This window comes from Ziziphus jujuba, chromosome 10 (genome assembly GCF_031755915.1).
Source record: "Ziziphus jujuba cultivar Dongzao chromosome 10, ASM3175591v1".
In the NCBI taxonomy this organism is placed as follows: Eukaryota; Viridiplantae; Streptophyta; class Magnoliopsida; order Rosales; family Rhamnaceae; genus Ziziphus; species Ziziphus jujuba.
The window spans coordinates 6,315,768-6,339,055 of NC_083388.1; the positions used below are offsets into that span (position 1 = coordinate 6,315,768).

The 23,288-nt window shown below is 30.5% G+C and overlaps 2 protein-coding genes and 1 pseudogene across 2 annotated transcripts; all 3 read left to right on the forward strand.

Moving 5' to 3' along the window:
- Nucleotides 1–267: 267 nt before the first annotated feature.
- LOC107406536 (uncharacterized) lies at nt 268–5,641 on the forward strand. Its single transcript, XM_048468941.2, has 5 exons — nt 268–449; nt 569–646; nt 2,991–3,598; nt 4,067–4,242; nt 4,672–5,641. The coding sequence occupies exons 2-5, from the start codon at nt 625–627 to the stop codon at nt 5,156–5,158; spliced, it is 1,293 nt and encodes a 430-aa protein (XP_048324898.2). The 5' UTR covers nt 268–449; nt 569–624; the 3' UTR covers nt 5,159–5,641.
- Nucleotides 5,642–6,257: 616 nt separating this feature from the next.
- On the forward strand, nt 6,258–7,094 carry LOC107406539 (splicing factor 3B subunit 6-like protein). The gene has a single exon (XM_016013677.4). The coding sequence runs from the start codon at nt 6,391–6,393 to the stop codon at nt 6,763–6,765; it is 375 nt and encodes a 124-aa protein (XP_015869163.1). The 5' UTR covers nt 6,258–6,390; the 3' UTR covers nt 6,766–7,094.
- Nucleotides 7,095–15,299: 8,205 nt separating this feature from the next.
- Nucleotides 15,300–17,497, forward strand: LOC107410700 (flavonoid 3',5'-hydroxylase 2-like; annotated as a pseudogene).
- Nucleotides 17,498–23,288: the final 5,791 nt, after the last annotated feature.

Genomic DNA, 23,288 nt, shown 5'->3' on the forward strand with positions numbered 1-23,288 from the left:
GATGTTTTATCAAACCTGGGCTCCATCAAATTTTCCCACATAAATACATTAATTATATGGACAAATTCGCTGGAGAAAACGCATTTGAGAGAAATATAAGAATTAACAACCCGAATGTAATTCGGATAACCGAACAGGGTCCAGGTTAGATAAAAGACTACTAACTAAACTGGGGTCGTATCGGGTAATGGGTCGGGTTTATGGGGCACTATTCCGACCCGTTTCCAATATGTTGCGGCAACACAAGGGAGTACCCCAGAGTGGAAAGAAAGGAAATAGAAAGAGATAAATAGGCAGTGGGGCGTGGTGTCTGATTTCTTCATCCTTCTTATGTATTCGTTTCTTGGAGTTGGGTTTCTTCTACAAGGAAACCTCAATGGCAGACCAAACTACTATTTTCACCAGAGCTCCTTTCTTTTTCTTTTCCCTTTCCTTCGCAATTAGAGCATGTAAGCATGTATATACATTATCACAGATTTTCAACAACCCCCTTTGCTTTGCTTTTCAATTTTCTTTCTTTTTTTTTTTTTTTAATCTACTTTTTGATGGGTTTAATTTTTTAAAATAGGTGGAGAACTTTGGAGGGCGATCTGACTTGCCTTGCCATTGATCGGTTACAGGATCATGATGCCCTTTGAACATCGAGGTACGGTTATTTTGGGATTTTTTTTTTTTTTAATATTCAATATTATCTTATTATTATTATTGTTATTTTTTTTTTCCTGATGTCATGCTTAGTCCTTGTAATATACTGAATTTAAGATCTGGGTGGTTGAATTTTCGAGGTTCTTTAATTAGGGAGGTTGTTTTGGGTTCCGTTGTTTTGTTTTGTTTTTGTCTATTTGAGTAATTTATTGTGCAACTGTGAGCAATAAGCAGTGTATTTAGGGGCATTGTTAATAAAGACTGCTGAATTATTTTAGTAATTTGGGAAAAGAATTTATGGGTTGTGTCTGAAGTTCAGTTACAATGCTGGAATTACTGGGGGGAGTGGAAGGTTAGGGAAGAAGACCAAAAATCCTAGTTTGGCATGATACTGTATGGCTAAATTTTGCCCATATTTGAGTACAATGGATGGAAGTTGGAATTCCGTCCTATTTTGTTATATACTATATATGTGATGATCTGGCATGAAGGATGCAAAAATTTGTTATGTGCAGTCAGATTTGGTTCCTTGGATTTATTGGAAAATCCTATTTTGTAAAATTGTTTTATTTTTTCAGGATTTCAGATGGTTAATGAGTTTTAAAGACAGTCAATATATTTATCATGTTAATAACTTAGAACTGATGCATAAAGAAATAGAATCTGTTGTAACCAGTGTTTCTGTTTTTATTTTATTTTATTTATTTATTTTTTTTGAAAAAAATAAATAAATGGAAACCTAGATGACGGTGGCTTAATGTTTCCTTGTAATGATCAGTTCTAGTGTTATGTACTGACTATTTGTTATGTGTAGATTTATTTTTCTGCCTCCTTGCGTAGCACATTGAGAAACATTGTTTAGGTTGGTTGCAATAGCCATCTCAAGGTTTATTTATTCTCAATCAGTCTTCTAAGCCTGCTTCATGTAGAACAGGAGCAGTCTGTCTGCTATTGCTCATGCAATGAGTTTTTGGGACTGTGATATTTTATTAAAAGAGTCTTTGGCATGTTCTGTGCTTATTCATCAATAATAAGATAGAAATATTAATTTTGATGTGAAAACTATGCCTGCTGGAAATCCTGGACCACATACACTCACTATCTGTTGGATATTGGAGAGCTAAAGGTTGTGAAAACTACTTTTGATTTTGATTTTAATTGGGTAAGAGAAATAGGGGGTCTGTGCTGCAATGACTTTAAGTTCTATTATAGAATCTCTAATCTCAAATATTAATCGACCTATTTAAGAAAACTTATTTGTGATAAATCTTAGCTCTGATTAGGATAGGACCATCAATGTAGAAAGCATCTTGTGAAAAAATGTTAGCTAACTTGTAACCAAGCAAATAATCTGGTACACTTGAAACTGCTATGTATTTCTACTTAATGTAATCTATTAAGTAAAAATTTTTGTGTGCAAAAATTGTGCAATCCCATGTTTGCTTCAGTATTGAGAAACACATATAACTCTAAACCTAACAATTCTATTTAAATATTTATAGGACACATGTTTTAAACCACTGGAGACTTGCTTTTGTTCAATCTAGGACACATGTTTTAAACCACTGGAGACTTTCTTTTGTTCAATCTCATATGATGGTCAGGCACCCAAAAAAAAAAAAAAAAAATCTCACAGGATGGTCCTACTTATTAAGACTCAAGGTTTTCCAAGTTGGAAAGTGCATCAGAAACAATGACTTCGGTGACCTTTAATTTTGTGATTACCTTGTTTCATAACTGCTTCTGGTACTTTTAAATGGAATTTAATTGGTTATAGCTTTTTAAAGTTTCTATTGAAGTTCATTTAATATGAGATCTTAAAAAATTTGGAAGCTGCTATTTTTGAATTATGATTGAGGTGGAAAGCTTATGGTTTAGTTTCCTATTACTTTCTCTGTGGGCTAAAATTTCTTCTGAACCTTAATTTTATTTGTTGTTAATTAGACATCATGGATTAGATTTGAAACATGGGTGGAAATTTCGTTGGATTTTTATTTATGCTTTTTGCTTAACTAGGTATGTTGACATAGTATAGTCCAAAACAGCAGTAAAACGTTTGTTACCTGGAACAGCAGTAATGCAATTGTGTTATTGGTCACTTTATAATTACAGCTGTAAATTTTTGTGAAACTGTTTGTTATTTATTACAGTTCCTTATCCCTAATTTGTATGTGTTGAATACACAAGTTCATTGGTTAGGTGCACATGAAAGGATATATTATTTTGATAAATCTTATCGGAGTTTTGTCTTAAAAAGGTGGTTTGGGCTATGACATGGTGGAAACTATTTTATTTGCAGAATGTCTTATAGAACATATTTTTGATTAATGTGCCCTTTGTTGCAGAAACAATGCACAAGTATGAAGCATCCATGAGATGCCTTCACAGTAAAGCAATACCTTACAACGTGAAATACAATGGGAATTTTCTGGAAGGATTCCCAGAGCTCAAAGATGAAATAAGTAAACCTTCAGGAGGTGGTTTTATTGAAGACAACTTGTTCAACAGTATGTCCTTTGTGCCTCATGAAGGTTATCATAGACCATTTCACCAACAGGATTTTTATGTTAGGTCAACTTATCATCCTGACATTCAAAAGGCAGAATGGAACCACTTTTATGCTATTGAAAGCCATTTCTATCCTATGAATCATGAATACTCTGTTCCTGCTGCTGATAATCGATTTCAATATGTGCCATTCAGCATGTTATCCCAAAGTTACAGACCAGAGTTTCAATTACAAGAGTTTCAGTATTTTGTGGTCATAGACTTTGAGGCAACCTGTGACAAAGAGAAGAATCCTCATCCACAAGAGATCATTGAATTCCCATCTGTACTGGTGAATAGTATGACTGGCCAGTTGGAAGACTATTTTCAAATATATGTGCGTCCTACTCACAATCAACTTCTTAGTGATTTCTGCAAGGAGCTAACTGGCATTCAACAAACACAGGTAGGCTTAGGTTTTACACAATAACTTATTTTCTATTTTTCTTCCTCCCAAATTAAATCCTTTCCTTTATACTTGTTTTGGAAAGGCAGCCAAACAAAGTCCTCTGGGGTTTAGTCTTAATAGAATTGTGGCAGAGCAATGCCTCATGATTTGTGCTGTCAACTTACTTTATTGCTACAATACTAAACCATAAACGCTTAGCATTTTGGTTAGATGTTGCTTTGAGTTTCTGTTTTTTTATCCTAATTGTTCAATAGGTCTTAGATGTGTGAAATAGGTCCCCACTGGTGAAAATTGAGGTGTAACAGACTAATTGTTAGCATGATTTGAGGACTCATGTTAATGAGTATCTTTTCTGATCATTGTGAATTACATTTAATAAGGCAGATATATAATGCCAAAATGATTTCTGCATTTTATTCATCATAGTTTAAAGCTTCACAATTTCATACTATCAAATGGATCCAGGTAGACAAAGGTGTTCTCTTAAGTGAAGCTCTATTTCTGCATGATAAATGGCTTGAAGAGAAGGGAATTAAACAAACCAACTTTGCTGTAGTGACATGGTCAAATTGGGATTGTAGGGTAATGTTGGAATCTGAATGCCGATTCAAAAGGATCCGGAAGCCGCCATACTTCAACAGGTAAAGTTTTTTGTAATTGTGAAAATTAAAATATTTAGAATATCATTGCCAGCTTTTCTTAGGGCTGTTTTTGCATCCTCATAGAATTATTTGAATGGTTCTCTTAATATAGGATTTCAACATAGGACCAGTGGTTTGAGTGGAAATTTCTCTGAAGTTACAAATAATGCAGGAGATGATTTTGGTTGTCTTTCTTTTTTTTGTTTTTTAAGATGTTACCAGTGGACTCGTACTGGGAGGATTCCTTTCAAATTTATTGGGATATTCACATGGTCCAAAGAAATTATTTGATCTTATATAGAGTTAACCTAGCATTTCTTTCCTTGGAGATAAGCAATTATTGGATTTTAAATGATTTGTGTTTTTCTTCAAATTTTCATGATAAAAAACTGTCTGATTGTTTGACCCTTTTGTTTTGGCTATTGTTAGATGGATCAACTTGAAGGTCCCATTTCATGAGGTATTTGGTGGGGTCAAGTGCAACCTAAAAGAAGCTGTTCAGCTGGCTGGCCTAGCATGGGAAGGACGTGCTCACTGTGGCCTAGATGATGCTAAGAACACCGCCCGTCTGCTTGCCCATCTCATGCACCAGGGATTCAGGTTTACCATAACTAACTCATTGATGTGGCCATCTGCAGAGCATCCATTGACAATGCAACAGTACTTGGAGCGGCAATCTGGCTTTACCCTGCAACCCCATAGGATGAAGCATCAATTCGTACCCTTTTTTCAGTTTCATCCTGTCCAAGTTGAACACAGCAAAGAACAACGCATGCACTGCTACTGTGGGGTGAAAAGTAGCAAGCAAATGGTTCAGAAACCAGGACCAAAACATGGCAGCTTCTTCTTTGGATGTGGCAATTGGACTGCCACTGGAGGAGCTCTTTGCCCTTATTTTGAATGGGCTACCCTCTGAAAAATGAGGTTATCCTTTTTAACTTTATTTTCTTTTTTCCTTCCTAAAAAATCTAAAGAGAGAGAGAGAGAGATGTCCTATGTGAGCAAAATTAGTAGCGAGGTGAGGTGTAAGCCTCAAAGGGTGCCTATCGTTGATGGGTGCTTGGTTGTAGTAGAAGAAGAGTGAAAAGGAGATGTTACTTGTAAAGTTGACTTCTTGTTGATAGAAGAGAGGTTAAAAAGAAAAAAAAAGAGGAAAGAGAGATATAATGCTTGCTTAGGAGAACGCTTTTGCCATGACTGTGGTTACCTTACATTGCATGGTTTTAGCTTGAGTTATTAAATAATAACGTGTCATAGGGACAATTAAATATCAAGAAAATTTGCGCTCAGGATTGCATGTTTTCTATGTTTCCTTGTGACAATCTTGGCCTTTTGTGTATGATTCTTTTTGTGTGTGTGATTTTTAATGTTCATAGATGCTAATATTGGCTTTGATTGAGTTTCCGTGTTTAATATTCTTATGTAATATTTTCTTGCAAGCACTTGTTTTCTATTTTGTAATGCTTCAATGTATAAATGCTTTTTTTTTTTAATTGATAAATCACCTAATAACCATATGCAATGCTAAATTTAAGTTTTGCTAGGTTTTTTGTTAGAATATGGCAAATTTAACCATAATAATATTCATATAATTTTGAGAAAGTCTATGTCAATGCAAGTCAAAGATTAAAATAAAAATTAAAAAAGAAAGGTCATGAAATATAAGTATGTAATGACATTAACCACAAAAAAAAAAAAAAAAAAGAAAGAAATTAGAAAGTCTCTATTTGTTTTGATAAAAATTAAAAAAAAAAGTCTATTAATATTTATTTATTTATTTAATGAAAGAGTCTTTAGTATTTGAAAGTTTTTATTTTATATATATCGAGACCAAGATAAAAAATAAATAAATAAAATTACTTATTAGTTTTTTTCTTATTCAAATATTAAATGTTAAAATAAAATAAAAAATCTAAAGGTAAGTCCAATAATTCTGAATTTAAATATTTTTAGTTAACATAAAAGAAAAAGAGTTAATAAATCCTAATTCCTAAAAAGTTTAGGAACAAAAAAAGTTTGCTAGACCGACCTTACTGGGTGGTATTTAAGATAGCTAAAGACACGGTTCCAGAGTATTCTTTCCTAGAAAAGCCTCTCTCTCTCTCTCTGGTTTTCTTGCTCTCCAAACACCCAAAACCCTAATCTCCAATGGCGACGATCAGTCTCCGGAAGGGGAACACCCGTCTTCCACCGGAGGTAAACCGTGTGCTTTACGTTCGTAACCTTCCTTTCAACATCTCGAGCGAGGAGATGTACGACATATTCGGCAAGTACGGAGCGATTCGGCAGATACGAATCGGGACGAACAAAGACACGCGCGGTACGGCCTTCGTGGTCTACGAAGATATCTATGATGCCAAGACCGCCGTCGATCACCTTTCGGGCTTCAACGTCGCCAACCGTTACCTCATCGTGCTCTACTACCAGCAGGCCAAGATGAGCAAGAAATTCGACCAGAAAAAGAAGGAGGAGGAGATCGCTAGGATGCAGGAGAAGTACGGAGTCTCTACCAAAGATAAGTAGTGTTCTTACTCGTTTACCTGGATTTCGTGTTCGGTTGGTGCGAGATTGTAGAATCGAATTAGAGTTCTGTAATTTGAAATTGAATGTCATCTAGGGCTCTTTTTTTCTTTTTTGGTATAATGCAATCTAAAATTTGGGATTTTGAGGACCTGCTATGCTTTGCATGGTTAATGAATTTAAATTGAATTTTAGGATAAAGCTGGCTAGCTGTGGCTCTTAGTATCTTTTTTATTTTTTATTTTTATTTTTTTTGGTTTTTAACTGTATCAGAAAATTGAGGTATTTTGTTAAGTGTATATATATATATATATATAAGTAATTTAGTGCAATGGACGTACCTATTGTTGTTGTGGGTGGATATTTTCTTTCATTAGGTGTTTCTGGAATAGTTTTCGTCCTTTTCTAATTTTTGGTTATCCGAGAGCATACTACTACACGTACCGTGTCCATTAGAAGTTGTGAAGATTGTGAGATTTAACAGAATGTTGTGATCTTGTTAATCTCATTCCACACACACCCCCCCCCCCCCCCCCCCCCCCCAAAACCAAAAAAAAAAAAAAAAAAAAAAAACAATTAGTTTGTCGATTTTTATATTTTTATACAAACTTTGTGATTCTACTTTGAATTGGTGGGGGTTAGCTTAAAGGACTGTTTAGCATGCCAATCAATAGCAGTTGCAAGTAACATACTCTTGTTGTCTAATGTAGGAATTTATATATGATATGGCTATGTAAATTATATAAATTAGGTGTGAAGTTTATCGGTCGGTTTCAGTTGGTGGAAAAAATAATCGGTGTATATGAGCGGCCGTGATTTCTAAGTTTTTGAAAACCAACCAAAACCGAGTATTGGTCGGTCATAGAGCAACATAGTTCAGAAAAAAAAATAAAATAAAATGCACTTGAGTGGTTTTTAAATTGGTTTTTTCAATTTATTCGGTTTTAGGTTAAGTTTCTGTCGGTTTTTTCAGGTTTTTGGAAATAATTTAGAAAGCAATAATATGTATAAAAATATTAAATATAAACTAATGTATATAAAAAAATTATTCAGTTGGTTTTGGTTAACCGTTGGTTTTCCAAAACTACAACTGTCACCTACTGCCACCATTTTTTTGGGTTTGGTTAACTTGACTAGTATGGAAAACACGGGTTACTAGTCTTCTATAACCATGTTCAGGAGAGATAAGGAGTCAGTGATTGCTTATTTCTTGCCGCAGTGTTAGGAGACTGGGACTTGTGGAGCAGCTGGAGATCGTTTCTTCTTATTTTGGAATTCTAGCAGGATCAGTTATTTAGGTACTCAGCTACTTGCTGCTATAGGCTTGGTTGATTTGGTTAGGAAGGGTAGTTGGAAGGCTATGTTGTGCTTGCAATGTTGTGGTATGTAAATGTAACTTTTTATTTATCTATATCCCTCATTCAATCTATAATAGTGGCTTTTGTTTTAGTGACTGGAACCAATTATCATAGTATTTGATATTTGAGGTTGAGAATATTGTTATTTGAAGAGATATAGGTGGAAAAAATCAGAGGAGGATTGTAATAGGAGTTTAAAGTGGAGAAAAAGAAGGCCAAAAATAATTTCTTAAGTATTATATTGTTCATGATGATAAAAGAGTACAAGTATCGTTCTTTAGAAGCTCCATAGTTTAATTGCTGAGAACCTTCAGCTCATAAAGATGAAATAAATTAGAATTTACTGCAACGTCTTTTAATGGTAGAAACTACGTTACTTTTTCATTTCAATTTTCTACTCTTGAGATGGAATTTTATCCTGTGAAATGTCTACGCTTATGATTATGTATTACAATAGAGATTTTGGTACAAGGTTCTAGTAGTATAGAATGGTTTTAGTCCCGTGTATACGTAATTTGGCGTAGCTTCAGGCAATATCTATTTTACATCATCTCTGTAGAGTATTGCACTTCCAGCCAAGTTCCAATGTAAAAACTGGATTAGATCTCTTCTTTATGGATTGGATCTCTTCTTTATCAGGTTCTAAAGCCCAGTGTCTCCATGTCATGTCACCTTTAAGGCTTACAGAAGCTACTTCTATCCTTTGAGAATCGATTTGAACGTCTTCCATGTCTTCACTAGTTAAATTCCTGAGAAATAGATTTTGGCAAAACAGCTTGCAAATCCGTTACTGTTTCCTGTAAACATTCATTGTTCGAATCCCCATTTTCTAATATATTGAAAAAAAAAAAGAAAAAAAAAAAAAAGAATGAAAAGATTGTTTAGTGATTTTTATATGGTGGTGTTTTTGGTTCATTTGGTTACCTTATGGTTACCATGTTGTCCTATTGTCAGATCAGTTATTTAGATCCAAATGGATCAAGATAAGAAAACCTTACGTACTTAGCTGATGATTAGGCTTCAAGCTTAACCAATGTTGGTCGGTCCCTTGGACAAGTCAAAATTACATGGAACATTTTTTTTATTTGGAGTTTTAACTTGATCATTTGAGAACATTTCAAAGACATGTCATTTGGGCATGCCAATGTTAAAGTATGGCATTGTTCCCTCGTGTGGTGTCTCGTATTGAATTCTGGCAATGCCAAATTTGGCATCACCTTTGGCGATGATCTTTTTTTGACATTGGGTGGGTTCTATTAACTTTTTATCAAACTTAATATATTATTATTTTGTATTTTGTTGATAAAAAATGGATATGTAACCGTTATAATAAATTTTGTAATTTGTCATTATTTTTTTAAGCATTTACCATTGGAGTGGAGAGCTCATATCAATGCAAGGTTTAGAATCGGCATTGTCAAAATGGCATTACCATTAGAAATGATCTGAAAGTAATGTCGGTCTCTTTCAGGTAAAAGCCCAAATGAATAAAATGATAAGTAAATAATCTGGTGTTGTAAACACAATATAGTTAAGTTCAGAGGAAAAGAGGCGCTGCAAACTCGTGAGTCGTAACAACTGCATAACCAAGTGTAATATTTATATGAGAGGACAATGAAAAATACAAAATAAATAAGCTGATAAATGATGCCATGTTGAGATAGATCTGTAGTGAGATTTCAAGCCATAGTTGGATATTATAGGTTATACTGCTTTGCTTAAGCAAAAGAAAATGGTCTATATTTTTTCAAAAAAAAAAAAGAAAAATGAAAAAGAAGATGGTCTATATATAATTTTACTATCATGATGACCTTTCATGGTATTGGTTTGATGATTATAATATTCAGAGAGCAAATTAAAAAGCATTATCCTTTTCAAAAGACCCATAATAATAGTACGATGAAATTTTGACAATTAAGATTTAAGTGCATGTACGAGAAGAGATTTTTTATTTTTTGGTCAATCGTGTAGATGTGAAGACTCAAGGAAGTAATGAAAGTAGCGGCGAAATTTTATATTTTAACAATTAATATATCTTTAGTAACATTATCGAATATCTAAAGCGAGATTAATATATATTTTGGGATAGGAAGATATGTAATATGATCTGTAAATGGCTTTTCATGGATTCTAATTTAACTTTATGCTTAGGGATTCCTCAGAAAATAATATTACACATAATGTGGTTCCCAAGGAAAATATTTGAATGGTCGGGCACCTTTGGATGGAGACAATCAAATGTGATAGGGTAAATGAAGGTCTCAAATTGTTTTTATTTTTTTGGATTTTTTTTTTCAACAAGCAAACTAAAAATTTAAAAAAAAAAATCGAAAAAAAACATAAAAAGAAAAATTAAATAAGTTAGTGATTGAAATGATTAAAGGTTCAAAAAAACATCAAAAGAAAAATTAAATAAGTTAGTGATTTAAATTATTAAAGGTTCAATATATATTTACTTTTCAGATTTAGAAATTATTCTATAAATTTTATTAATGTTTTCTTTAATAAAGTACTACATGTTGTCAAACACCTTTATATGTTAACAAATTTAATGGAGTAAATTCCACGTACAATTGTTGTTGTTGTTGTTGCTGTTTTTTTTTTTTTGTGGTGAATAAAAAAACTCAGTGGGTATTTTCTGTCTAGGAGACTTGGAGATTATGAGTCATTAGCATTCATGGCTGGTTTATGATCTTCATGGAAACCATGTAACACCCAGTCCATTATAATATGACTGTCCCAAACTTCCCTTGAATATTATGAGTCATTAGCATCCATGGCTAGTTTATGACCTTCATGGAAACCATGTAATACCGGGTCTACTACCGCATGACGGTCTCAAACTCCCCTTGAAGATTATGAGTCATTAGCATCCATGCCATGTAACATCCAACCCATCACCGCATAGCGGTCCAAACTCCCTCCTTTACAGTGTATGGAGGGCATGCAGGGTCCATTCCAAAGTACAAGGTAGGGCTATTGGGATTTGCACCCACAATTTTTACAAACAGATGTGATAGGTAGTAAGCTCTTGCTATTTGCTTCATCCCTTTGATATAATATGATATAATACATGTGCTATGTAAATTCTATAAATAATTATTCTATTATACAATAAAAGTATAAAATATATAGTTCCTACCAAAGACATGTTAATTAAATGGTTTGTTGTGCACCCAAAAACAATCGGCCGGAGATATCAAATTTCTCCATTTGAAGATTATATTTAATTTCATCATTCATATCCCATTTTCCTCGGTTTCAGGACTGCTTTATCTATTATCTCCTGGTTGGAGTAGATAAAAATGATGTGATACAATTTTGCTTTTTTTTAAAATTTTTTTTTTTTTTAAAAATTTTGCATCTACACAATGAATGTTTATTGTCCAAGTTTCTTAATTTGCCCTCTTATATTACTTTAAGAGATTTAATCATAGTATATGTTTATCAAAATACTTTAATGCTAAATCTTGGGAAAATGATGATTGCCCCTGCCCAGATTCGATCCTGTCTGTAGTTAACATGACAAATGCTAACAAGCTTTATAAGGATTAATATATATGGAATAATGCTAAAAATACTAAATTATTAATTCATCTATAAAATGGTAAGTGTTATTATATTATTGGTTTATGTTTAGTTATGCTTATTTTTAAAAGATTTACTTATTTATATTTATATTGAAGAAAAATTAAAATTTCAACCAATAAATAAAAATATGTTAACATGCTACATCATCTTAGTTGACTAATTGGTATCTTTAATATTAATCCATATTGTATTGTGTAGAACAGCTCAATGATATATTTATATTTTGAGTTTGAATTTCATTCTCTCAATATAATATATATATATATATATATATATATATATATATAATATATATATATATTTAATTAATAAAAATATATTACAAAAATTAATCATGTAATAATATTTATAATACCCTACTCACAAAAAAAGTCAACTATTACTTTTACTGCTTTATTTTCGTTTTATAATTTGTAGTTCAATGTAGAAATTCATTATTTATTTAGATTTAAGTCTTGCTTCAAATATTAAATCCCCATGCAAAAATCACAAAAATTAATAATAAAAAAAAACTAATCGATAAAAAATTATTAAATTTATTTATTGAATGAGATTTGTTTAAGGTATTATTAATTGGTATAGTCATATAACCTTAACATATATAATTAAACTCTTAAACAGATAAGTAAATAAAAAATAATTAAATATTATTATATTATTTACAAAATATATTCAGTGAATATTTTGATAATTTTAGCATTATTAAAAAATAAAATATGAATTTTCTACCCCATATCACTAGTCACAATTCTTTTAACCCCAAGGGAAAAAAAAAAAAAAACCAGTAAATACTCACAGGTGTTAGAGCCTAGACAGCTCTACTGAAGAGATTAATTTGGACCTTAACCATGAAATTGTTCGAAAATTTTTTTTCCAGTATTATTTAAGTTCCCTTCTCTCGTGAAAAAAGTTGTCTGTTTGTCAAACCATTCTTTTAGAACCTAATAAATCATGATAAGAAATCTTATCTAATAAACAATGTCGGCTAATTAGGGCTTTTATAACCCAAAAGAAGGCAAGCACACCAACAAAAAACAAAAAAGAGGGCTTGCCAGTGGATCAAGAGTTGACGATTAAACCTCTCTCTTGATCCATAGAGTTTACAAAATAATCAAAGATACCGTGAGAAAGTATTGGACGTCCTGGGAATCCAGGCAAAAGAAATAAAATGTAAAAGATAAATACTGTGCTTTCTTAAAATCAGCCTTTGCTATCCAGTGATAGATACATGGAAATACTCAGATTAGGGAGACATTGGATCACGTTCCTTGTATCCCTCTCACAATGGATAATCTTCAACCCTTGCTTAGCCATTGTCGGCTGCTCCCTTGGACAGGCCAAAATTACATCAACATTTTTTATTTCGAACCTGTCCATTATATTCTAAACAAAAGGAAGCGGATTTTATCCAAATTTAATATATTTTCCGTTGTTTTGATCCCCGAAATACTATTTGAAATTTGAAATCTTATCAAAAAATGTATATATATCTGAAATTAATTTAATCCCCGACTACCATTTAGAATTTAATTTGATCAGCTGAAAATAATGTGGTCTTCCATCTTCACTATAGGTTTGACAAAATATTATATAGGTACAATATGAACTCACATAATAATTTATGAATTTAGATCGATAATATTATATTAATTTTATATTAATATTATTTAAAAAATTTAATAAATTAACAAATCTTAACAAGTGGAATATGATAAATATAACAAATTCATTACAAAAAAAATATTTTTATAATTATGTAAGTTTTTATAATATTAAAAAAATTTCAGTTTATTGTTTTAAACATATGTGAATATGTTTTTTTAAAATATAAAAATAAACAAATATATTTGTAAGATTTTAAAATATATATATTTTATTATTTAAAATTTAAATTAAATTTCAAATTTCAAATTTACATGGATTTTAAATAGACTAATAAATCGAACAATAAATTACATAATAATTTAATAAAATAGATTTAAATTTATTTACTTTCATATAAAAACTTAACGAACCTTTTCGAATTAATCAAATTTTGACATCTCACAAGAACTACTTCAACTACTCCAACAAGTAAAAAGAAAATGGATAAATAAATAAATAATCTTGAATTTGTGAATACCAAGAAGATGAGGTTGTAAACAAATATAAAATATGTGAGAGTGCTATGAAATGAAAGGAAGCAAATAAAATATTATTAAAAAAAAAAAAAAAAAAAAAAGCAAACAAAAGGTGCGATGTGCAGATAGCTTTATGTTGAGATGGCAATCAGATAGCTGCATGGTGAGATGCCAATCTGTGGTTGGATAGACAATAAATAAAAAAGTGGTCAATGTATTATCAAAAATTACGTTTTCACGGAGTTTTTTTTTTTTTTTTTTTTTTTTTTTTGGGTAACCTACGATTTTTCACTTTTTTTTTTTTTTTTTTTGGGGGGGGGGGGGGGGGGGGTGGGTGTTGGGTGGGAATGTAAATTACGTTTGCATTGGTTTAATGATTCATAATATGCATAGAGCAAGCCATGCAAATTAAAAGCATTATCCTTTTCGAAAGACCTATAATAATGGTACAATGAAATTTTGACAATTTGTTCCATTTTTTTGATTAATAATAGTCAATTGCATATATTGAGATGAGATGATGCAAGAAAAATAATACAATCAATGGAAATGACAAAACATGTGTGTGTGTGTGTGTGTATATATATGAAAATATTTTATTGGAAACATCGATGTATTATCTTACCTCTTAACAATTATATATATATATATAGGAATGATGTTAGAGACATCAAATTAAAAAATCCAATCTTATCCAGTAAAAAATGATTATATATATATATATATATATGAAGAATGCTAGGTTATCAAATTATTCACTTATTTTATTAATCAAATGGTTATCATTGTGTGAAAATAATTAATTGATTTATGTTTTTAATTCATTTATGCATTTAAACGTTTAGTTATACATATTTAATTTTTATAAATATGTTAATCAATAATATATTAATATGTGTTATTTAATAAATATTTTGGTGAATATTATAATACTTATAGCATTCCTAACCACTTTATCAACTTATATTTCTAAAAGACAAAATAAATTCAAATCAAATATGATGAGTGTGATGGATATTATATTATTTCCACTAATACATATCAAGTAAGAAAAAGAAATAGAGGATTTAATTTCTTCCATTTATATTTTATGGCCATGAAATTGGGCATCAAATATATTATTATTAATTGACGTAGATTATAATAATTATGATATTAACAATACTTAATTAGTATGAAATAGTGGTACCAAAACCTTTTTAGTGATTTGTATGTTTTTAGTATGGTACCACCATTTACCCATATCTACTCCCCAAATCACGCGATTGCACACCTAGCCACAAAGTCATACACAAAAGGAGCGCTTATAAATATTACTTGGTTCGCCACCTTTTCAAATCACAACACAAAACACCACAAAAGAAAGAAACACAAACTTCTCAACATATATAAAGGAACACAAACTTCTCAACACATATATTTTCAAGTTTACAAAAATAGTATATAGCAGAGAGCTTAACCATCAACCATGGCTATGCAAGTTTCCATTTTCATGGAAATTGCAATTGCCTTTCTCATCTTCTTCATCACTCGCTTTTCCACTCGTTCTATCTTCTTTAGAAAACACTGGAAATAGTTCCCTCCGGGACCTAAAGGCTGGCCTCTGATCGGTGCTCTTCCACTCCTCGGAGCCATACCTCACGTAACCCTCGCGGAAATGGTGAAAAAGTATGGACCGGTTATGTTCCTAAACTTGGGAGCTTGCAACATGGTGGTGGCTTCGAGTCCACAAGCAGCCAATGCATTTCTAAAAACCCTAGACATGAATTTCTCCAACCATGCTCCAAATGCCGGTGCAACCCACTTAGCTTATGATTCTCAAGATCTAGTTTTCACCGACTACGGACCCAGATGGAAGTTGCTTAGGAAGCTACGTAGCTTGCACATGCTTGGTGGTAAAGCTATGGAGGACTGGACATGTTGATGGCTAACCATGAAAACTCCAATGCCGAAGGCGAGAGGCTTAGCATGACTAACATTAGGGCACTCCTTTTAGTACGTCTTTTCTCTCTTCAGTTTACAAACTCATCTCTAGCTAGTTTTCATCATATATATATATATATATATATATCAAAAGCCCAAAAAACTATATTAAAATTCCACTGAGAGGAAAAAACCTCTCTACAAGCATTTTATATAGATGGGATATTGATAAGTTTGAATTACCAAAACTTAAGCTAATGGAAGGTGGATTTTCATTTGATTTATATTTTTCTCTAACACTCTCTCCTCAAATATAGGTCAGCCTTTTTTTGGGTCCTTACATGCATTTTTAATTTATTATTTATTTTTGATAGAGTTGAGTTTTGAACTCAAAACCTCTTGGATTTATGACTTTGATACCATGTTGAAATACCACTTATTCCATAAGCTTAAGCTTGTGGAATGTGGGCTTTTCATTTTATTTATATTTTTCTCTAACACTCATCTTCAAATGTAGGCCCGCCTCTTTTGGAATTTTTTCTAGGTCCTTACATATGTTTTTTCATTTATTTATTTATTTTCGGTGGAGATGTTGAGTTTTGAACTTAGAACCTCTTGGATCTCTAGCTCTGATACCATGTTAAAATACTACTTATTCCAAAAGCTTAAGCTGATGGAAGATGAATTTTCATTTGATTTATATTTTTATCTAACACTCCTCTCAAATATAGGTCTGCCTTTTTTGAATTTCTTTTTGTATCCTTACATTTGTAATTTTTTTCATTTATTTTTTGATGGAGTTATTGAGTTTCGAACTCAGGACCTCTTAGATTTTTGGTTTTGATACCATGTTGAATTATCACTTATCTCAAAAGTTTAAGCTTTTGCGATCAGTGATATTTCAACAATAAGTTGGAAACATATTTCATTTTATGTTACCGCGTGATAAATAATTGTTTTTTTTTTAATTCTAAATTGGAGAGATCTAGATGTGGTTTACTAATGTATAACAAAATGATTTGTATATCATGAAGAATATATTCACAGTCGGGACAGACACCTCATTCAGCATAATCGAATGGCCATTGGCAGAGACGTCGAAAAAACCTGCGACTTTCAAACGAGCTCATGAAGAGATGGACAGAGTGATAGGAAGGCAACGAAGACTCCAAGAATCAGACATACCAAACCTCCCATATCTACGAGCTATTTCCAAAGAGACATTATGAAAACACCCTTCAACCCCTCTTAATCTTCCATGTATCTCAACCCAAGCCTGTGAAGTTGACGGCTATTACATCCCAAAGAACACCAGGCTCAGTGTCAACATCTGGGGGATTGGTAGAGACCCTCAGGTTTGGAAAAACCCACTGGATTTCATGCCTGAAAGGTTTCTAAGCGGAAAAATGCAAAAATCGAGCCCAATGGGAACGATTTCGGGCTAATTCCTTTTGGTTCTGGAAGAAGGATTTGTGCTGCTTCAAGAATGGGGATTGTTCTGGTTGATTATATTTTAGGGACATTGATTCATTCCTTTGATTGGAAATTACCTGATGATGTGGTTGATCTCAATATGGATGAGTCTTTTGGACTTGCACTGCAAAAATCTCTTCCTCTTTCTGCTTTGGTTAGCCCAAGGCTTCCCTTGAGTGCTTATGCTTGTTAAATTATCTGCTAGCTATTTAGCTCATGAGCTTTTCTTTCTAATTTCACAATAACATGGCTATCTTTGGCCATCTTGTATTGAATATCGGTACTTGTATTTGTGCTTGAATTGTATGTATAACATATATGGAAGAAAAACTTTGGGTTTGAACCAAAAAAGCATTATCAAAATTAGATTTTTAACACGATCAAACCCAAAAATTGAGTTATCGTTGGTGATTATTGTTATCTGAATTTGGGAAATAATTTAAACAGTTAACATAATATAATAATTAATTAATAGTCATTTTATGAACTAGTATAGTAAATATTTTTTAGTGTATATAAATATACTAAGAAAATATAAATACATCTAATCTATAAATTAAAAAAATTATAATATAGGTCTATGAGATAGCACAATATACCTAACATTAATTAATAATTTAATAATACAAACAAATTGTTGATTTAATTTTACTAAATTTTGTATAATTCTTACAGAATGGAGTCAGCCAGCCAAAAGAGAACACCAACAAACAAAAAATATTTAGAAATGGAAGTAGAATAAGACTAATAAACTAACCAAAAAAAAAAATTTTAAAAAAATCATAAATGTCAAATGTGAAAAACTACAAAAACAAACAAATGTAAATGAAATACTAAACCCAAATTTAAAAAAATTGAATTATCATCTTTTAGTACAAAATTATATTTCAATGTTCAAATATAAAAAATATAAAACTTAAATTAATAAGTTATATTTTAGAATGATAAAAAGGCTTAGAAAGAAAAATGTTTGTAGTGTGGTAAGATAATAATTAGTGTATATATATATATAGCCCTTTCCAAGCATTGGATAATAATTATTAATTAGTTATGAACAAACTTGTATATATATATATATATATGGTCCTTTCCAAACATGAGCTTAAATCAATTGTTTGTAAATAGAATATACATTTTACTTTTTATATATATAATTGGAGAAATTAAGGATATTTGCTTTCTTGAACTTGATCAGAGTCAAAAGTTCCTTTACAGTTGCTGCGAAAAATTCTGTAATTAAAGATTCTCATGGTAAGAACCAATATGCCAAAATATCGAACACAAAAATTTATAATTGAAATTAACCTTATTACACAGTTACTTTAGGTGTGTTTTCGTAACATGTTGGTTTTTTGTTTTTTTTAAATTTTTTTTTACCTAATAGCGTGTAGTGTGCTAAACTCAAATGTTGGTTGTTAGAATTTGTTAATTAAATATAATATCATTACTTGTGAGTGGAACCTCAGGCCCAGGTAAAGGCTCAATAAATAGTAAATAGGTTTGGTTTTTCGATCCAATATCCAACACACTAATAGTCCAAATGAAACCTATCCATCCTCTCATTTTTAAACTTATAATGGCGGGATTTTGTCTTAGTGATTGGAACGGAGTTTACACAAATGTATTGAGGGTGAGAATATTGTTATCTTGAAGAGATGTAAATTTTTTTTTTGGTGAATTTGAAGAGATGTAGTTGGAAAAAGTTAAAAGAAGGATTGCAATAGGAGTTTAAGTGGGTGGAAAAAAAGGCCAAAAATAATTTCTTAGTCAAGTATCATGGCGTTCATGATAATAAAACGGCACAAGTAATGTTCTTGAGAAGTTCCCACAGTTCAATTGCTCAGAGAATCTGATCCTTGGCCTTTGGAGATTACACATCCTCCTCATCTTCACTAGTAAACTTCTGAATGAGTTCGGATCCTCATTTCTATCATATAAATTTAAAAGAGAAGAAAAACAAAAAAATTTTGGTTAGCGATTTTTATATGGTGGTGTTTTTGGTCCATTTATTTCGTTACCATCCTGATAAATCAAATTGAAGATTGCTAAGTTGCAACTTTCAACCTCGAAATTTTTATAATTTTTTATTTTTTATTTTTCTATTTTTTTTTTATCTTCCTCTATTATAAGGGAAAATCTTTAATGAAACTGTGATACCAGATTGGTGGTGCTATATGAAGTAATTTTATGCCACCTGTTAAAAATTTGCACTCCATTTACTTAGCCGGCTCATTTCTGAATCTATTTTTATTTTTTTATTTAAAAAAAAAAAAAAAAAGCATTGCGCGTCAACAATGTTTATTCTTCCCTTTGATTCTGACTTCTGGCTTCTTCTTTCTGGCTTCTTTATTTTTCCATGGTTGCTTAAGTTTGAAGGGAAACATTTGTCTCTTCTTGCAGATCCATCTAGTACCATCATTCAACCCGAAAATTACGAATAAAACTTTCACGTACTTTTGGTTCATCATAAACTCATGTGTTTTACTGTAGTGATTTGTACGGGGAGGTCCGCAGCCAATAGATGAAATTTTATGTGTAGAGAGGACTCCATTGGAATTACAATTTCGTCAAAGGGTATAAAAATGGTTCTCCTCGGACAGAAATGAATTTCAGCTCGTCAATTGATACAGGTTTTGTATATAGAGGCATTGCAATCCCGAGGATATGTAATTTTCGCTCATTACATAAACATGTGTCGGATCTATATGATATGATAGGTTTTGTACTTAAGAAATTTGTAGTTCCAGCAACATGAAAATTTTGCTCATTAAAATATAAAAAATGACATAGATTCGGTACTACATAATCCATAGACATAAATATATGTAGGATTCATGTATAATAATTATATGATATGATAGATTTTGCATATAAAAACTTTATAGTTCTTTGACTATGCAATGTTTGAGAGTGAAAGACAAAAATCACATGGATCCAGAGATTAATATCTAGATATAAGACATACATATAGGATCCGTATAATATAATAGATTTGTATCTAGGTACTTTCTAATCACAGGACCATGCAAATTCTATTCCCGTTAAGAAGGTCTTGCTGTACCCTTGTCAATTTCTTTTTAATTTTTTATTTATACTTTATTAAAGAAAAAAGAAAAACATATTGGGGAAAAAAAAATTAATGACAGTGGACTCCATCGTAGATACGTTTACAAATCAAAATGGAATTCTAATTTGGGAGTGGGTTTAGAGAAGGAAACGAAAAGGAAAATATTTTTTTCTGTCTCTATATAAAAGAATTGTTGAGATTACGTTTGTTTGGTATATATGATATCACATTCCTAAAAAAATAAAAATATTTATTTATAAGAATCAAAGAAGAGTTTTTTTATTTATTATTATTATCGATGACAATCATTATTTTATATAAAAAATTTTAATTAGAACATTTAATTATATTGTTTTTATTTTAAAATTTTAAAAATAAACTTTTTAATAATAACCATTTAAATCGATATTTGGCATATGTGATTATTTACCAGTGATAAATAACATTCTTCATTAAATAATGGAAAATAAATAATCAATTCTTATTTATATGATTATAATATTGAATTAAAATCAAATTTAACCTCTTTATTTTTTTAATATTTTTTCCAAAAAATTTCAAATAGGGTAAAAATTAATTAAAAATTTAACTTTCATAGTTATATAATTTTTATTTTTGCTTATAATCTATTTAAATTTAATTTTTTTAAAATATGGTAAGAATATTTTTTAAGTTTATCCATACTAAAATATAGAGACTATAATTCTTAACTTTTTTTAAAAAATTGTTTTCTCTTTTAAGCGAAGATTTATGTATTTTTTAGAATAGCTATTTTTGAATTTAAAGATGAATAAAATGCTAAAAAAATAAACATATTGAATAACTCTTTTATTTCTGTATACTAGGTATGCCCACATGCATATGGATTAAATATTATTTTATTATTATTTTTTTATATAAAATTAAACAATTTGATATAATTACATTTAAGATATTATAAATGATACTATCAATTTTAAAAAAGTTTTATCCAAAAAAAATATATATATATATATACACAGAAATAAAATTAATATGCACAAATTTATGTATGCGTTAAAATGATTATTATTTTTAATTGATTAATTTTAGAATTTTTATTTGGAATAGGATAAAAATTTTGATCTTTCTTCTATGATGGCTGAGGGAAGTGAGTGTTGGGGTGTTGTGTGGTGGGTGGCTCTCAGTAAAAAGCATGCTCTGTCATGGTCGTCTCTCTCTTCGATATTTCCATGTCCTCCCACCTGGCTTTGATAATATGAAACTTATCACTGTTAAGAAATAATTTATTTTATATATATGGTTAAAAAAAAAAACAAAAAAAACAAGAAGAGAGATAAAGTAGAGAGAGAGAGAGTGTGTGTGTGTGTGTGTGTGTTTATTGTTTAGGAGGAGTCGGCACTTTTTCTTCGTCCTCACAGAAAGTCACATCTCAAGTAGTAGAGAGAAAGAAGGAGCAGTGAATAATGCAAATATATATCCAGAGCAAGTTGGAATTTTAATAAAAACTAATGGACATTTTGATAACTTAAAAAAGGTTCGAAATTAAATTTATTACAGTGGTGAACGTTCCATTTTTTTATATATAGCTATAGATATTTTATAAATTAACGAGAAGATGCTCACGTGGCTAAATTTTTAAAAAACAGTGCAAACGTCTAAAAGGCAGCATTATATTACTTGGGTGGGCAGGAATACCGGCTCACTTGATACCATGGTGACCTGTAAGACTTTTTCCATATTTATTATGATATTATAAATACAGATTTATGGTGAGATGTCAATCTGTACCAGATAGAATTTATAGTCTATATCTAAAACTATATGTTTCATTATAAAATTACATTTTTTTCCTTTATTTTTATAGTAAATTTCAATTACACTAATTTAGTTTTAATATTATTTTATTTAGATTTTACATTTTTAAAAAATTATTATTAACATCTATTTTATTTTATATATGTATATACATTTATACATTAAAACAAGTTTATTGAGAGTTTTAACTGTTTTTATCAATCGATTTTAACAGTTAAAGATAAAAATTAAATTAAAAATTTTAATTTTATGATTGAATAATATTATAAAAATAAATTTTAAATCTTTAACAGTTAAAATTAATTAATAAAACTAATAAATTAATATATTTTGATAATTTTTAAAACTTAAAAAAATAAATAATAACTTTGAAAAATGTAAAATCTGAATGAAATATGACAAAACGAAAGAAAAGTAAACGAAGTGTTTTTTTTTTTTTCCTTTTTATGGTACTGGTTTAATGATTAATAATATTCAAGAGCAAGGCGTACAAGTAAAAGCATTAATTACATGAAACTTGGAAAATAATCAGTAATACAATTAAATTTCGGTCCAAAAATAGTCCAAAAAGTGGAAAGCGACGGATGAACACCTCTAGACCTGAGAATTAGTTGAATTAATCCATTTTGGTGGGTCTTGATGTCTCATTCTTTCTCTTTCTTCCACGGATATAGATTTTGACGATTATTATTATAATTATTATTTTGGTAGCTTCTACTTGTTAAAAACATATGCTTAATATTTAGATCAATTTATGAATGGAGAGTACATCGTTTTTCAGATTATCGAATATTTTATCATATATATTTTTTTTCACTTACCATTCTTTAAGCTGCATTCACCATTCACCATTCACCATTCAATCATACAATCTGGCTGTTTTCTAAAAGTATCTCCAATACTAATCCACTTCACCACTGCAACGCCAAATTTTGATAAAAATCTATTAAAATATAGATTTTTACCTCTTCAATAATGGATTGTAAAATAATAAAATTTGTGGTGCCTCTTACTCATTAATATTTAAATTATTATAATTGTACTTTTTAATTGATAAAAATGGACAATTAATTGAACTGAGAACGTCTCATGTGAAAGACAACTTAATTTAAGGGGGAAAAAAAGGAAGAAGAAATTTGTAGAATAAGTTTTACAAAGTTTCACAAGTGCATATGATATAGTCTCTGTCATTGTGGA

What these genes read in the sequence shown, in the direction of transcription:
- LOC107406536 (XM_048468941.2), top strand. Translation starts at nt 625, where the DNA reads ATGATGCCCTTTGAACATCGAG. An exon ending in GATGCCCTTTGAACATCGAG is followed by an intron (nt 647 to 2,990) that starts GTACGGTTATTT and finishes CCTTTGTTGCAG; the next exon opens with AAACAATGCACAAGTATGAA. An exon ending in CTGGCATTCAACAAACACAG is followed by an intron (nt 3,599 to 4,066) that starts GTAGGCTTAGGT and finishes AAATGGATCCAG; the next exon opens with GTAGACAAAGGTGTTCTCTT.
- LOC107406539 (XM_016013677.4), top strand. Translation starts at nt 6,391, where the DNA reads ATGGCGACGATCAGTCTCCGGAAGGGGAACACCCGTCTTCCACCGGAG.